Source organism: Falco punctatus, assembly GCF_963210335.1.
Source record: "Falco punctatus genome assembly, chromosome: 7".
In the NCBI taxonomy this organism is placed as follows: Eukaryota; Metazoa; Chordata; class Aves; order Falconiformes; family Falconidae; genus Falco; species Falco punctatus.
Window position 1 is genome coordinate 15,380,711 of NC_137587.1, and position 18,048 is coordinate 15,398,758.

Consider the following 18,048-nt stretch of genomic DNA (forward strand, 5'->3'; position numbering starts at 1 on the left):
GGCACCTCCAGCCTTAGAGATCAGAGTCTTTCTTTTTTTTTTCTTTTTTTTTTTTCTCTTTCTCTTTCTTTTTCATATTATTAAACAGTAATAATTTATACATGACAAATTATTAATTGACTTCAACTTGCACCTGTGATCTGGATGGGATTAGAAAAGTATGTTTTAAATTTCTATTTCTTTAAAGTTTCTGAAAGCCTGTAGTTTGGCAGTTGTTCTGCAATGTAAATTATTTCATGTTTCTAATGACCTAATATGATCTCCATGCTTCTCAGCTTTGAATCGTTATTTTTATTGTTCACTTAACCAAAACATAAATGCAGTAAAAATTTTGATCCACTTTTTCTCTTAATAGTAATGCTAATAATTGTCATAAATTAACAGCTGCCCCCATCCATGAGATACTGAAATGTAGTCTTCATGTAAGATCTTTTAAAGTGTTACTGCTTTAAGCAATAAAACTGGTTTATGAAATGGATTAAACTGTGATTAATGACATTCTTTAGGAAAGAGTACTGAAGCAAAATAGAATTCCTCCAGATCTTCTGCAAACCAGTGGTCATGTATAATAATTAAGTGATGCAGAAAAAAATAATTCAAGTCAAAAGATAAGCAGATCTTTGCAGAATATTTATTTTCCATAATATATTTAAAATGTTTAGTAAAATAACTGTGTAAATATAGTCTAGAACCAGTATTATCACATTCAGGTTTAGAAACAGATGGAAATAACATAGCTGTTAAAGTTATTTCACAGGTTATATTTCACCTGTATCTGAGCATTTAAGAGGCTGCTTTATATAAATTCATGCTTTAATTATGTCAAAATAATTAGATAATTAATGCTGCACTTTAACATTTACATTAAAGACTGATTGGCTGTACACAACGTGTATGTATACACCAAGGGTTGTCTTTACTGCATGCAATTTCTAAGTAAATTGTACGTTATGCCTATCTCACATTAACAGGAACTCATGAATGAGGATAATAAGAGGAGATTACAACTCTGATGGGATGAAAGTTCTACTTTAAAATCTGAATTTAAGAATTTGATTTAGATATTACTAATGCAAATAGTCCATGTATGGTTTAGCATAAAAATATGGTTGAATATAAAGATGCCTTTCTTATAGGTTTATTTTTATTAAGGAGTCTAGTTACACAACATAAGCTGTACAATGACTTAACTACAAAAGTTATTTTCACAGCAGATATTTCATAAATGTAATTATATTCCATAGCCTGTGTACTATCCAGCATCTGCCATCAAACCAAAATGGAATTACTTAAATATGATATAGGTAGTGACAACAAGTTAACTGAATATATGTGTTGTAAAATAACAAATTTTTACTAATTGTCCTACCATTTACACTACTAAGACAGAAAGCCTTTGTTTCTGACCTGTCTGCATTTTATTTTCATGGTAAGAAAAATAAATCAATAAAAGTGAAAGAAAAGAGTACAAACTTGTCAAGCTGAATATCAGAGGGCTCGGCAAAATTAGTGGTTTTTAACATCACCAAGATCACTTTGTCATTCCAAAATTAATGAAAGAATATTTTCATTTGAAATATAAATTATTTTTACTGTTGAAATGTAAAATAAAAATAACTGTTAGCAATAATATTGCATAGTAATATTAATACAAACTATAATTCAGATTGTGTGCAGTTTTATGTAAACTTTCTGAGATTATAATGCTTTTATTGAGCTCTGTCTAAAATGAGTAACATTCAAGATTCATAGTAAACATTTGTTAAAAAAAGAAAGGGACAAATGTATTATGAAATAAAAACTGGTTAGTAAATCTGTTGATTTCCTCATTTTTTCATTTTATCTATTTTTGAGACAGCTTTTTCATTTTTATTTTTGTATTTGTCAGTATCTTTTCTCTCAAAATAAAAAGAAATTGTAATCCTTGGAAGATGAAGAATATGTATATAGTGTGCGTAGGAGTTGAGACCAGGGCAACAGTTAGATGCAAATTCTTTTTCAGTGTATCTTTAAAAAGATTTAAATCCTATTTATGAGGATGCTGACTCCAGGTTTATTCTTGGAAAGGTATTTTTCCAAGTTAATGCACACACAGAATTACACATAGGTAATATAGGTATAAAAATGTGTGATGTATATGTGTAAATACAGCCATATATAACATTTTTGCCACACAGCTTTAGTTTGTATAAGGAGTCTTTTTTTTCCCCATATGAACATTTATATGAGCTGATTATCTAGCCAAAATTATTAATATGTGCAAGTTATCTATATTCAAGTATTGCCTCTGCCTAGCTTTTGTGATGTTTAATTAAATTTTACGTTGCTGATTATTTTATATATATATAAAAATAAGATTGTTTCTTTTTTATAGGTAGTTTTCCGTAATGAGATATGGCTCCACAGATTCCCATTGTATGAGCAATATTACCCAGAGTACAGATGTATGGAAACAATATCTTTTGCAAATATGTGGTTTAATAATAAATAAATATTTTCCCCACTGAACTAAATTTGAGTATGATCTAAATCCATGATCTTTGTGTTTAATAGGGAGGATGCAATTGTACCTTCAGTTGTCTCTTGTAATTACAGCTTCTTCTGAAAATCTAGGTTGACTTTCATAACTGGCTTGTGTTAGCACCTATCAATCTTTTTGTTTACTCAAATACTTCCTAATTTCTGTCATTCCTTCCACTTGTTCCAGTGTTCTTTTTCTCTTCCAGTAGTAGTTACTATCTCCTTGTGGCTATCTTGATTAAAAATGTGCAACTACACATTTACGAAAGGCTAAACCAGAAAGAAGATATACATATAAATGAAACGTATACATATGAATCAACTTGGGTGAATTTTAAGTTCTAAACCAGCCACTTAACTTAGTTGTAGTTATTGATATACTTCCTGAGACCAGAAGCTTGATGTTCATGTGTTCTGTTCTCTGATCCTTGTCAGAGACATAATGTCAGGCTCTGAGAGGAAGGGTTTGAATTGACTTGTCAGAAGACTCTATTAACATTAGAGGGCTATGGAGTCCTGTAGTAGTGCTTATTAAGTTTGAAGACATCCACCCATTAGTGAAACTACATCCCTTTTCTAATAAAAGTTTCTGGTAATTACTATTTTTTTTTATGACTTAGAAGAGATATGGTTATTTAAATGTTTTATCTCTAACTGTCCTTTACTTCCTTTCTCATTTGAAAACAATTTGCAAATGACGTCTGTGAGATAGCCTCCCTGAGAGTTCCATTGAGTAGTTCTTGCTATACAAAATTATTTTTTAATAGTTAAGCAACAGTCAATACAGAAAGGATCAAGCCTCTGCTGCTGGTCATCTTCTGCAAAGCCAGGGGTGCAAGGGAGCCATAGCCCTTGATACCGTTCATCTGGATAGTTCATCTAAAGAGACTAGATGCATTTTGCGTAAGCCAAATTTCTTGCAGTTTTTCACCATTTGTATAGTGAAAAACATGAAGCTATACAGAACAGTTTGTAGGTCAGAACATGAATAAATACGCTGTTATTTTCACTCAGCTGAGACATTAATGGGGTTACCGCAAGGATTTTAATACGTGTATCTCCCCTTCCTTCTGTTGCCGAGAAGAATGGAGAACAGAATAATTGCCCCAGGATTTTAATTCAAATAATGCAGAAGGGGATGTTAAGGTTTATTATTATTTTATTTTATGGCTGTGAAAACTCAAAGGTGTTCGTTTAGACACAGTACATTCATCTTCTGTAATCTTTGTTGGTTGCTGCTTGCCACGTTGATTACAGTTACAATTTGAGCAATTAATTTATCGTTCCACCATGTTTACTTTATATGTATTGGTTGATGATATAGCTTTATCTTTCATTTTACCTTACAATTCTGCGATCCTGGAGTAAAGAGCCTTGCAAAACTGGTGCCATGTTAGGTCAAGATACACCATTAAAAATTCCCTGTTCTGTCTTTTCTTATCTTTATGTGTGTAGCTAAATACAGGCTGAATACAAAAGATATCACTTAGGTAAAAGATAAAATTATTTAAATTACTTAATATCATTAAGAGCAGAAATTCAGTTTCAAAGAAAGGTTGGGTAACCTCTTGAAATAATTCTGTAAGAGTGGTTGTGTTGGTTTTGTTTTGGTTGTGGGTTTTTTTATTATTATTATTATTCCATGATCTTGAAATGTTTCGAGCTTTCATTTGTTTTTGTGCATAAGCCCACTCATGTCTGACATGATTGCAGCTGTGAGATTCTAAGCCATGATGTGCCTGGAGGGAAGGGACGACTCCATTCATTGTGTCTGTATAGAGTAGGAATATGTGCATGTCTTCCATATGGACTCATTTGCTTTTGGTTTTCCTTATTGTTTTTAGAATCAGCTGAATTGCAAACAAACTATTTTAAAGAGGCACTGCCAAATAAGTAGCTTCTGTACTCTCTAACTGAGCTGAAGCTGTTCGCTAGATACTAAATGCAATAGAACTGCTTCTCCTTATAAAGTAATAAAGTATTATGGACTTGCATATAGAAGTATATATGTATAGTACAGAAGTGTCTCTGTGTGTGTGTGTGTATATATATGTAAAAGTATATAATAGTCATATGTTCAGGTGGTTTGGGATTTACTTCGTGTATCTACATTTCTCTAAGCTTTTGCATCAAATCTTATGTCAGTGGGAATGGTAAGAAGGACTTTCCTTTCTTGATTTTTTTGTTGGGTTTGTGGTTTATTTTCTTTTTTTTTCAGTTGTGTGCCTAGCTAGGTGTTATGAGTGTTAAAAATCTTCTGCTTTTTTATGAGTGTTAAAAATCTGCTTGGCTCTACCATCTCATTATGTGTTCAGGGAAAGCTGGCGTTTACGAAATCAAGTAAATAACTCATGAGAAAATTTTTATTTATATTATTCTTAGGAAAATATTTTGTCATTGTAGTTTAGTGATTGGACCTGACAAGGTACCTTCCACTCTTCTTTTTCATGTTAAATTGTTTGCAATAATGGACTTTGATGAGAAGTAGTAAGTTTTTACAGAGTAATTATATCCCTGATATATTCACAAATTCTTCATTACAAGATTATTAAGGAGACATTCAAGAAAAAGGACATGAACATACAGCTTTAATTTGGTATTGGCAAAGAATATAATAATTTGGAGTTTCTTACATGAGTATTTGAATTTAGGACTTTTTAAATCTAAATAAATTGGTTATTGGGTTTGCTGAACATGCAAGCATGCTTTGTGGACTAAAATATCTGCATAAGCATCTAGGGCTCTAACTTTAAGTATGCATTTTGTAAAAATTATTGTTAGTTCCTTTTTCATAGAAAATAATATGTCTAGAGTCCTGAGAAGTCCTGGAAAAGAAAGTACCGTACCTTTTTTTTTTTCTTTTTTTTTTTTCTCCATTGCTAACTGTCTCCCTCTGACCATAAATTCAGTTCTTTTGAAACAAATTTCCTGCTTAATTGAAAATCCAGTTCTAGATGTCAAGCACTATACCAATAATAATTTCCATGCCAGGGAACCAGTTTATATCTGAGAAATCAAGTCCTTCCACTGACCAGTGCTCAGCAACAGAATTATGGATGGTTTCATGAGAGAAGTCTGTGTTTAAATGTATACCTACCATATTATAGACACTAATGCAGAGATAATAATATCCTCCCTAGGTAAGAGTTAAGAAAAATATTGACACTATTTGAGTACAGTAAAGGTAAAAGGAACTTAGATGAATATTGAAGGATGTACGAGTGTAATTATACAGGTTTTTTTATTGTGCAGGGCAGAATTGAAATGCTTGGTAAATGATAGATGTTTTAGGCACCAAAAGTAGTATAACCCCCTCCTTTTTATAATGTGGTGTCTAGTAAAATACTGATGAGATTGAAGTGGATCAGTAGTACCAAACTTTTTTTTTTTTTTTTTTTTTTTTTTTTTTGTATTTTATACAGCAGTGACTGGCTGAACTTTACCTTAGCCACGTGCTTTTCCAGCAGTGCTGCGTTGTGTATGGCAGCTGGAGTACATTCACTCATCTCCCTAGTTTCCACTAATCATCCTCCTCCTTCTTCTCTTTCCATCCCATCTTGGGCTTTAATTTTTATCCCAGAGACTGTCTTCCTCCTTGATGGGATTGCAATTCACAGCTTTTAAGCAGTTACTTTCAAAATTATCTTAGTAATTTCCTATAAGTGTCCTCTCTCGCAAAGAAATAATTGTTAAGCTCAGTTAAAAGTTGCATTGATTAAACTCTTCAATGTTAAAAAAAAATCAAAGTATAGGATTTTTTAATTGTTATTAGAGCAACAACTAATGATTGGCTATATACTTATACCCACTGGTTAATTTTAGCAGTAATATTTTATCCCTATATGTACAAAGTCCAAGCAAGAATCGGAAGAAACAACTGGTATGTGATTCTAAACTCTTAGTAGCTGTGATGAACTGAAGTGATTAAAGTCTAAATGTTTAATATCAGCCAGCAGTCAAAACCAAAGTGTGTTTAGCAGAATTTATCACCATATCTAACACAGAAGATGTCTAAAGAATTTCTGAATTTCTACGTGACAACTGTTAGTAAATGATGAAGGGTGGTTTATATTGCCATAGCTCTTTTGAAATAGAAATATATTTTTAATGATAATTTACATACCCTTCTGATCTTTACTGTACTGTTTCTGTATTAATTTTATATTCTTGGAGTCTGCCTCCTTTCTCAGTTCAGAATAACGAGTTCTACCAGATTCTAGGTAAAAGCTAGTTCACTTTCTTTTGCTGCCTCCATTCAATCTCTAACATTTTTCCAGTCCACAGCTTCTCACTTAAAACTGCCTCCTGTAGATGCTAGAGACTTGAAAACTTAGATTTTGTTCTGAATTGCCCAAAAAATGTTTAATAGATGTGCTACGTATCTTGTAGAAATCAGCTGTAGCAAAGATAATCTGAAAACAAATAAGAAGTGCTAGCATCCTTTTGGTCCTATTGATGTTATAAATAGATTAATTTAAAAATTTATTTCTCAGAGATTGATTTTGAGCATTCTTACCTGGAATGCTGAAATGTGATTTTGATTTTAAATTTGGATTTGAATCCTAAGTTAATTTGGATGAAGTTTAGTATATGTCCTGGTTTTAGCTGGATAGAATTAATTTTTTTCAAGGTAGCCAGTACAGTGCTGTGTTTTGGATTTAGTGTGAGAACAATGTTGATAACACACTGATGGTTTAGTTATTGCTAAGTAGGGCTTAGTCTTAAGTCAAGGACTTGTTCAGTTCCCCGTGCCCTGCCAGTGAGCCGGTGCACCAGAAGCCGGGAGGGAGCAGAGCCAGGGCAGGTGACCCAAACCAGCCGAAGGGATATTCCGTACCATGGAACGTCACGCTCAGTATATAAACTGAGGAAGTTATCTGGGAGGGACTGCTTGCTGCTAAAGGACTGTCTGGGCTTCGGTCAGTGGGTGATAAGCAAGTGTATTGTGCATCATTTGTTTTTCTTGGATTTTATTCCTTTCTCTCCCCCTCCTCTTCATTAGAATTATTATTGATATTTTTGGTAGGCGTTTTTGGTTTGTTTGGGGTTTTTATGTTTATGCCTTTCTTATCTCAATCTCCCCCCCTCAAGGTCTTCTCCCCATCCCGCTGGGAGTGGTGGGATCACTTGGGAAGTGAGTAAGCAGCTGTGTGGTACTTAGTTGCAGGCTGGGGTTAAACCATAACAATATGCTGTTAAAATAATGCTATAATCTGGCAAGCCATGTCAGAGGATGAATATCTCAATGCATTTCTAATATCCTGTTCTAAGCTTTTATGTGCTTTAAAGTTCTAGTCAGCCTCAATGAAAAGTGTCATTGACATAGTAGTGGCAAGTCCCTTTGCGCATTTCTGTTGGCTGTCCTTTCCTCTGAGTTTAATTAAGTGACATAACTATATCATTTGCTGCTTTCATTTGTCTTAGAATCACATCATTGTGAATCTTAGCCACGTTTATGAACGTTTATACTGAAAAATGGGCACTGTTGAGTAGCTGTGAGGTTCTGTAGTGTTAACATTTCATATTGATCTTGAAAATTTCTACTCCAGTCAACGGCATATTTCAAAACACTCTTAGGTTTCTCTTGGACTTGCAGGTCCACAGCCATTCAAAAAAACCCACAACAACCAACCCTAAAAAATTGGAAGCCTCAGCCTCTTTGAAGTCAATGGGAAATGGGTTCCTAAGTGTCTGTGCTTTTAGGCCATTCAAGAATTGCTATTAACATCATATCAGGTCTGTATGTTTCAGCCATATGATTTCTCCCAGTAATTGCTTTCATCAAATGTATGACTTCTAGTTAAAATATAGCATATAATTCCGAACAAGTTTATGGCTGATCTGCTGCTGGGGAGTACATGTAAATGTGATAGATGCAGCCTTGTAAGGATTCTCCTGAGAACTGCAGAAATGTCCTTGTTGTTTATGTTCTTACCTTCTTTTGCCCGAAGATTTTTCAGGAAAGCAATCAGTGTGGTGTTTCTTTGGACAATGAGTTAACAGCCATGAGGAGCCAATGTAACATCTGTAATTTTTGTGATTGGGAAGGCATAAAAAAAGAGTAACACCGCCTTTGCCCCAATTTCAGTCAGGAAGATCAGTTCACTTTGGAGTCTGGAGTGGGCTCTGAGTTTGTAAGTTAGATCCTGTGTAATGCAAAAGAGCGGGAGTTTTCCTGATACCATCAGCGAGGCATATTTGGTTTTAAAATAATGTACATTATTTACATTTTTTGTACGTTACTTTGTATGAGGAATGTCTTTTCAGCAATTCCAATTATGGAATTACATTATATGGTGTCTTTCAGTTAGAAGCATCCCAGATTACTGTACTCAGTAGTACTGTAAATATTCATGCTTTTGTGAAACTCATCCTTGACTCTGTGGAATGCTGGCAGGTATTCAGAGAACAGCATGTAATGAATTAGATGAGGAAAAGAAAAAAAAAGGAAATTTTAGATGCGGGGGGGGGGGGGGGGGAAACTATTGTGAATTTAGCTAGGGTTAACATTTCACTTCCACTGAAAGTGTCATTCAGACTTTACTGGCCAGAGCAGTTGGTATTCCTGCTTTCTGCTTTCTTAGATGTTTCATCTGAACAATGGCACAGTCAATATAGATGCCTGATTTTCGATGTTTACTACATACTCTGCAATTGAGTGAAAAAATATGATTTTTTGCTCCTGTATAATTCAGCATGTAACCAAGTCATATTTTCTTTTTTAATTATAAAAAAAGTGAAAAGTATAAATGAAGCTCCTCAAAATACATTGCACTTCTCTGCAAATGTAATTTGAAACTCATGAAACATTAATGCATAAAATATGGAATGTTGTTTTTACGCTACACAGAAAAAAATTAGAAAAGTTAAGTTTCTTCTCTATCTTATTAAAACTATGTATCATAGAAAATTCATGGAGGTTTGGTTCTCTCTGTTCCCACACTTTTGAATCATGTTTTCATGAGGGATAGTCATCAAACTAGTCATAGACTTTTGTGTGTGCATATGTGTGTGTAAATTCTTAATAATACTTTGTTCAGAAGTAGATAATATCATATATCAACCACGTGTATAAACAACGTAATTTTTAATAGCTATTCTCTCTCCATCCACAACTTGCATGTGCACACATTTAGTAAAAACTGCTTTTGACAGAAGAATTATGAGTTAGAGCCTACACACACACTAGTGACCAAATGGCAACTAAAGCTTAGACAGATAATTTTTGTTTGTTTAAACATGATTTATTAATTCCTTGCTGTGAGTTTGCATTCCAAAACACAGTTAGGATTTGTATTATGTATTATATTAAAATATTTTAAAAGCATGAAAGAAAAATCTTAATGTTCATACTTTAAAGTGGGCAGAAACATAATTAGGTAGTAACTTAAAGAAGTGGGAGGTTCATTTTTCAGTCCCCCAAAGAGTCAAGTTTTAATATAAAATACTAATTGAAAAATGGTCTAGATTTATGCCAAAGCAGCAATTTGTGCTAAAAAAAACCAAACCCCAAACCTTACATATTCTTTCCTCTAGTAAATCTTTCTCCAGCTTTGTTCCAAGGTTGTAAGTCTCATGATTTCAGATGTAAATTATTCCTGAGCATTTAAGCTGAAGTTAGGTTTCTACTGCATGATAGTTTTAGGACTAAAAGGAAATAATGCCCTTGAGAAATGCAGCTTCAGCTGAGAGGAGTTCTGAGAACTGGAACAAAATAAACACTGTTGATAAACAGTAGAGTGGGAATCAGCCCAAAGTCCTGCTGCAGTCTATTGGCAGATACAAATAAATGTTTTAGAATATCCGTTTGCACTGTCATTTTAATTTATTATATTTATAATAATCTAGTGTGATTTAAACTTTAGAAAGACTTCTTACTTGCAATATTATTTTTTCAATTGATTCATTTAAGTTTGACTTGAAAGAAACAGTAGTTATGAGAGCAGAAATACCACAAAGCAGCAACACAGAGAAACAGCAAAATGACATTCATCCTGCAATATTTTCAGGTAAAATATATGAAGAAAATATTAAAAGTGTATGTGCTGTTTGTGATGAGAAGAAAGTCTCAGGAACACAAGCATGACTAGAAAAAAAAAGTGCATTACGTTGAGGAACAAAGTAGCAGATAATCTCTTCCTATAATCCAATTGCAATTGTTCACAGAATATTTCAGTTCTAGTTATCCTTTCATAGAAAGAGAGAAATTTAATTGGAATGGCATTTACAGAATTTAAACATAATCAGGGAAGATGAAGACTAATATGTGATCTAGGTTTATTTACACTATTTACATTATGGTCTAGCTAAATTTACAAAGAACTACTCATCTTTTTTATGGATATTTGCTTATTTTTGTAACTAAACATCAAACAGACCATTAGAAGGTGTCTCTATTCCTTCAAAATATTTTCTCTGCAAAGAGAATGTATGCTCTTGGACTGAGCAACCAGGAATTTGTTCAGTGCACAGCACCTCTGAAAAAGTGAATTCATATTTCACCATATGTACATACCGAACCCAATGCAGAGCTATTGAAATTACTGAGAGAAATGCCACAAACTTCCTTGAGGGTATGTATGTGCAATCAGTAGAGATTTGCTGTGTGAGCCCGAGTCTGACATGGACAAATGCCTGTCCAGACCAGCCTAGTATTTCTGCCTGCTCTACACATGGGATGACTCATGACCTGTTGGTAGCTTGTCCTGCCTTGAACATGGAGTTGGCATTGAGAAAGCCAGGGACTTTCCAAGAGTTTTCAGATAAAACAGAGGCTGGCTGTAAATTCTAAGTGCATATGCAGGCATCATTTTGCCTGTAATGTACTTAGTTGTCTTTCTACTTCATTCCAGTACACTTCTATCACATCTTTTGTTGATTGTGATTTTTCTCGCAGGTTTTCATCACACTGCCACTTCAGTTTAAAGATGTTTGGCACGGGACTACTCACACCGATACAAGCCTACTGTAGCAGTGTGTTTAGCCTGCCACACAGAAATAATAGATGGCTCTTACTCTCCATTGACTGCTCTCTACAGGAACTTGTTCTTTCAGAATACCCTCTCATCAACTCCAAGCCTATAGTCAAATGAGCAGCTAAAATAGCATGGAATTTTCATAGGTACAGAATCCACAGCCCAGATGGAGTTTTAAAGAGTTTAAAGTAATTGATGAGCAATGAAGACAGAAAAAGAGACAAAATGGAAGATAGTAATTTAAATACAGTTTTAAGGGTATACAATGGTTTGCTTTAGAGAGACTAAAATGTAGAATTGTGTGAGATTAGGACGAATTTGTTAGATTAGATGGAACCTTTTTTGGAAAGGTGTTTCTCTGTTAAGAGAAGATAAAATAACATTACCCAAGTACTTGAAAGATTTAATAGAAGGAAAAAACCCAACTATTACAGAAGATTCATGGCATGAGTTATAATTAAACTTGTGAAAATAAAAGGAAAAAGGAAAGCTGAAAAGCTGAATAACAGATAAAAAAAACCCTCCTTGATTCATTAATCTCTGTGCCTCTTCAGAAACAAATCTGTGAGGTGGAATAAGCACAGGATGATGCAATTAAATTATTCTGTCAAATTGTTTGGTTTGTTTTTTCTGAGTTTTGATGCTGTTTTGTATCAGCAGTGAGACTTTCTTTTCTGGTGTAATTTAGTGCAGGCATGTGTCACACCACCAGGTGAAGCTTTGAATCTAAAGCTGTGGGTTTTGGCCTCCTTGCATACAGTTACTGTTAACTGACACAGCCACATCAAGTGCTAATTCTCGCTGTCTATCCAGTCAGCATGTATTTCACCCTCCTACTGTATTTGCCAGGTAAATACTTTGTATAAGGTAGGTGGCACATAAGGTCCTAGTTTGATTACCATCCCCCACCTCCAACAACTGTGAGAAGTGAGGATATAACCAGAGCACATGTGATGAGAGAGGAGGGCAACAGAAGGCAACAGAAAACTGAAAGTGCTGGGACCCCTGCTATAGATAGCTGGAGGTGTTTACGTGAGAGGAGTGGGGAGACAGGACATAAGGTGTTAATGTGGGTAGCAGTGCAGGTTTTGTCATGGTTCTGCTCTGCATGAAGTATTTTGCATGGGTCGATATGGACTTACAGCTGCTCAGTGCAGATTATCTCCTTGCAGCATAAGGGAGGGGAAGAGAAGTGGCATAGCATAATCACTGAACATCTGGCATTCCGCAGTAGATGTTATTCAGCTCCCAGGACTGAGCCAGGACTTTCAGTTTGGTAAATCAGAGCACTTTTAGGCAATGCTGATGTGGTAGGTGAATGCAGCGTGGGGTTATGCAAGTGGGTTGTCAATAAATGGAAAAGGATTAGAGAATTAGCTGATACAGGAGTCTAGAATTTTGCAGCATGCAAGAGTGAATGTGAGCCACTAATGCTAAGTTAAAGCTATTTGAATTGTGTCCTCTGGACATAATGGCTGAGGTTCCTTAAGTACCGAGCAACCTCCTCTGAGGTGGAGAGTTTTGTCAGATCTTTGCTGACTTTGTTGGGCACTGGGGCCAACAAGCTGCTCTCCGTTTTAAGCCTTTCTTAAGCACCACAGTTTCTTGGGCTGTTGCACCTTTGTCAAGGCTTTTAAATATATAATAATGTATTAGTGAAAACAGATGCAGTGACATTACTTTGTTTCTTTTATTTTTGTTATAGTTTGATTCTTTTTCAGGGGAGAAGTATTATACCTGGTGAGCCTGATATTGAACTTGCTTATGTTAACACAAATATGATGAGAGTGATGCCTGTGGATGTAATTAATTTGCTTTATGAGTAAGCAAATGTCACAATTGGAATCCTTGGTTTTTTTATAAAATCTATTTGGCATGAGGTAAAGGTTGAGTTACTTTCTTTCTTCCTATAGCATTTGAAAAAAATTAAATTGCATATGTATTTTAAGCTTATGTTCATAATTGCTTTAGATGCTCTTCTTTTTACAGCACAAACTTCAATATAGCCAGGAGCATACACACAAGCTTGGAAAGCTAAACCTTCTTGCATAGTCAAAGCTGCCTTTACTGGATAGCTCAGAGCACTTATTTTGGGTAGTAGTTAGATTTCTTTCTTCTGCATCCAAGTCACTATCTGAACTTCTTATCTGTAAAAGGGAAGAAAGAGCACTGTCCGATTTCCCTGACAGACAGGGAGTTAATTAAGTACTTTGAAAAATGGTGGTTGTGCAGGTAACAAAACCAAATAGATAATCTTTGCTTTTTCAGTTTATGTTTGTATAACTGGAGTTGAGACCAAGAATTTTGTGGTATCATTTTATACCTTGTAACTTAAATGAACTTATGGATTTTAGGCTTCAACAGACAAAAAAATAATTATTATATTTGCATTATTTCATTTGTACTGGTGCCTTAGAGGGCTGTGGCCTAATATGTTAGATATTGTATTAGTGTACACACAACCAATGCTTGCCATAAAGAGTTGATATTCCAATATATAAACCAGAAAAAATCAAGTGAATGCAGGGAACAGATGGAGAATTACAAATTGATAGCAAGATTAATACATCCTAAAAAGATCTATTCCTAAATATGTTTTGGTTTTTAATTATTTCCATTTTTGAATAACATTTTCTATCAGTTGACACAAATACAGGAATGTTACAATCAAATATCTCAAAATAGTGCAGCTGTTGCCATTCATTTCATGAAGAGCAGGATTTTACATGTGTTTTAAGCAAAATGCATACAGATGTATTTATGTTGTGTTAAAACTGAATTTTGATTGGAATATATCTTTTCTGTGATACCTGAGTATAAAACAGCTCGTGCATATTGTCTGATTTTTTTTTTTTATGCATGTATATTTTTAGAAGATGTTTATATGTTAATAGGTGAAATAGTCACCTGGCAGGAGTTGTGTTTGAAAGGATGTTAGTGGTATGTTCCTATACTAAAACAATTTAAGAGAGTTGTCAGTTAAAACACACAATCTGATGTTTCTAAAATAGATAGAAAAGGGTATTTTTAGTTATTTCAGAAGCAGACAAACATATAACATATCAATCCAACAAATCCAAATTTATTTTCCAAAATGCATCATAATTTGCATGTTGTTTGTATGGCTGAGTACACAAACATTTCTGCAGAAGGTGGGAGTGGATGGGTATGTAGGAGGAGATAATTCTTTCCTCTGACTAGACAGATAATTTTGTTGAACAACCAGAGCTGTTAGTGGTGAACCAAACAAATTTTTGTGATGTCAAGTGAGAAAAATAGTGATTTCTTATTGAGGAAATTTTTCTTCTTGCATACAGACATTTCCTTCTTATTTCTTTTGGCTGAATTAAACCATCATTTTATTGTACTATGCCAGTCCTTTACAGTAATCCTAGCCATATTACAATTGTTTCATGTTGCATGTGTAGCTGTGATATTATATGTGCTATGATGCTGCCCTGAAAGTAAATATTCTAGATACTTCTGCAACCACATGTATGGTTGTGAGAGTGTATTTCCATACCTCCTTAGGTTCTTTTCTTAAACTTAAATAAGCGCTTGTGGTCAGAACTGTGCACACGGATTATGAAACCATGCAGGATCTGGCAAATCACAGTTGTCAAAATCTCCCAAAGAAATTATTGCTATGGCTTAAATCAGTTAGGTAAATGTTTTCTATAGTATGTGGCACAAAACTATTATCATTAAAACTGTGCCATGCAATAAAAGATTTGCAGTTTCATTGAGTTTTCCTGGGTGACTATTTTTATACAACTTCACATTTTTGGAGTGTTGATTAAAAAAAATAAACCAATGAAACAAACAAACCCATTTATTTATTTATTTATTTATTTAAAAAAACTGAACATTCCTTATATTTAGCAATCAGTTAATACATTTTGTATTTAGGTCCTAAATGACAAATCAAATCTGAGTGGTTTCCTCCTTCTTCTAATAGGAAAACTAAAAAAGTGCACCTCAACAATTGCCAATTAATTCGGACTATGTTTTTCAAAGACTGAGGTGTCCTGACTTAAAAAATGAGTATGTCTATAAATACTTCCAAAAAAAAAGTTTTTGTGTGTGTGTATATACATACAAGTATGTATATAAGTATATACACATATTAAGATGTTTATGGGTTTATAGGATTAATTAGTATATGGGTGATCTAAATGTTTTTTCAATACCATACCTCTGTGTTACCTTTAGAATAAGTCAGCATCTAATATTTTTTTTATTTATTCCATAGAAACCTTTTGTTTTCATGTCAATGAATATGAATGAAATTTTAAAGAAATTAAAAAATCTATATATGCTGTAAAACAATTCAGTGCAAAATACAATATGGTATGTTACAATTTTTAATTTACATATTTTATAACTGAAAAATAGAAATGTTTCTCGACTTTATAGTATGCTGAATTTTCAAAGATTTTATTTTGATGCTATCATAACAACTGGAAATTTCTAAAATGGGTAAGACTAGAAAAAGCTTATTTATAGGGCATGCATTTTTATTTGTAACAAGTTTGTTTATAACAAGGCAGTAAAATGAGAATGTTAGTAATAACATTTTAATTGTATTTTGTATTGACTTGTTGCTGAAATTTTAGGTAGCATTTTGGTGAAAGGATTGACAAATTGAAAAGCGTTACCCCTACATATATGCTCCACAAAACCTGGATGAATGGATATCAATATGCTAATGTATTTTTGTGAGATAAAACTTTATATTAATTCAGTATCATGAAACAGATTGTACATTAAACTTTGAGACACAATTGTGAAATGTGTATCTAAAGATGCTATGAAAAATTATGTATAAATACTGAATTTTTGCCTTGGGTGTCATTCTTCACTCAGCAATAAATCAATAAGAAATAAATTTTTTACATTAATGAGGTTGCATCAGTTTGAAACTTGTTTAAACAGGAGGAAAGGTAGGATTTACAGGCAAATACCCTTTGTTTGAAGACAGTTTTATAAAATTTTTAAGATGTACAAGTGCCAGATTTTATTCTTTCAAAATCTACAGCATTTAGATATTCTCTCCTGCTGCACTTCATTTCCATAGGCTGAATAGTAAGATACTGTAGCACATGATGAATTTCTGTATACTGAATGTGGATGACAGTTTGAACAATCAAGATCATGTCCTGTTCAAGACCAACTATTTTATCTCTCCGTGCTATACCATATTTGCTTCAACCAAGTGGGTTTTTTTAATTATTGTTACTATAGATGTTTTAAGGGAAGGCAATGAATTTCAGACACATTTTGTCTAAGAAGTTGCTTTGCTACGTTAGCCTGGAAAGAGGAATCAGATGAGAACACTCACTTTGATACAATCTAAGACAGTCTTTCCGTACAAGCATAATACCTGCATTTGCTTAATCTGTTGGTCTGAAATGTACTATGCTGAAAGCAGTATATTCTGTGGGAGAATGATAAAGATGGTTTTCCTGTTACTTTATCTTTTATTCTTTGTATTGTACATTTTAAAAATACAGCTCATCACGTTTTTTAATGTACTGCATTTTTAAAATACTTTTTTAACCTTTTCTTTGAAAAACATGGTAACTAACTTGCTTCATTCTTTTCCTTCCTTTTATAGGGTAGCAAAATATTATAGTGTTCATGCAAAAAGCAGAAGTATTATTTATATATATTTTTTTTAATTACAGGTAAAGATTATAGTTCCCAACAGCACAGCAGGTCTGATAATAGGGAAGGGAGGTGCTACAGTGAAGGCTATAATGGAGCAGTCAGGGGCTTGGGTGCAGCTTTCCCAGAAACCTGATGGGATCAACTTGCAAGAGAGGGTTGTCACTGTGAGTGGAGAACCTGAACAAAACCGAAAAGCTGTTGAACTTATCATCCAGAAGATACAAGAGGATCCACAGAGTGGCAGCTGTCTCAATATCAGTTATGCCAATGTCACAGGTCCAGTGGCCAATTCCAATCCAACCGGATCTCCTTATGCAAACACTGCTGAAGTGTTACCAACTGCTGCAGCTGCTGCAGGGCTATTAGGACATGCTAACCTTGCTGGAGTGGCAGCCTTTCCAGCAGTTTTATCTGGCTTCACAGGCAATGACCTGGTGGCCATCACCTCTGCACTTAATACATTAGCCAGCTATGGATATAATCTCAACACATTAGGTTTAGGCCTCAGTCAGGCAGCAGCTACAGGGGCTTTGGCTGCAGCAGCTGCCAGTGCCAACCCAGCAGCAGCAGCAGCCAATTTGTTGGCCACCTATGCGAGTGAAGCCTCAGCCAGTGGCAGCACTGCTGGTGGTACGGCGGGGACATTTGCATTAGGTAGCCTGGCTGCTGCTACTGCTGCAACCAATGGATATTTTGGAGCTGCTTCTCCCCTAGCTGCCAGTGCCATCCTAGGAACAGAAAAATCCACAGATGGATCAAAGGATGTAGTTGAAATAGCAGTGCCAGAAAACTTAGTTGGTGCAATACTTGGAAAAGGAGGGAAAACATTAGTTGAATACCAGGAGTTGACTGGTGCAAGGATACAGATCTCTAAAAAGGGAGA

At 34.4% G+C, this 18,048-nt stretch overlaps 1 protein-coding gene across 3 annotated transcripts in view; it reads left to right on the forward strand.

Moving 5' to 3' along the window:
* The window catches only part of NOVA1 (NOVA alternative splicing regulator 1), a 166,082-nt gene that overhangs the window by 141,549 nt on the left and 6,485 nt on the right, over nt 1–18,048 (forward strand). For all 3 annotated transcript variants that reach the window (XM_080395496.1, XM_080395497.1, XM_080395498.1), the window contains one exon: nt 17,183–18,048. This exon is cut by the window's right edge and continues 6,485 nt beyond it. In XM_080395496.1, the coding sequence (XP_080251622.1) occupies nt 17,183–18,048 (866 nt within the window). The remainder of the gene's footprint in view (nt 1–17,182) is intronic.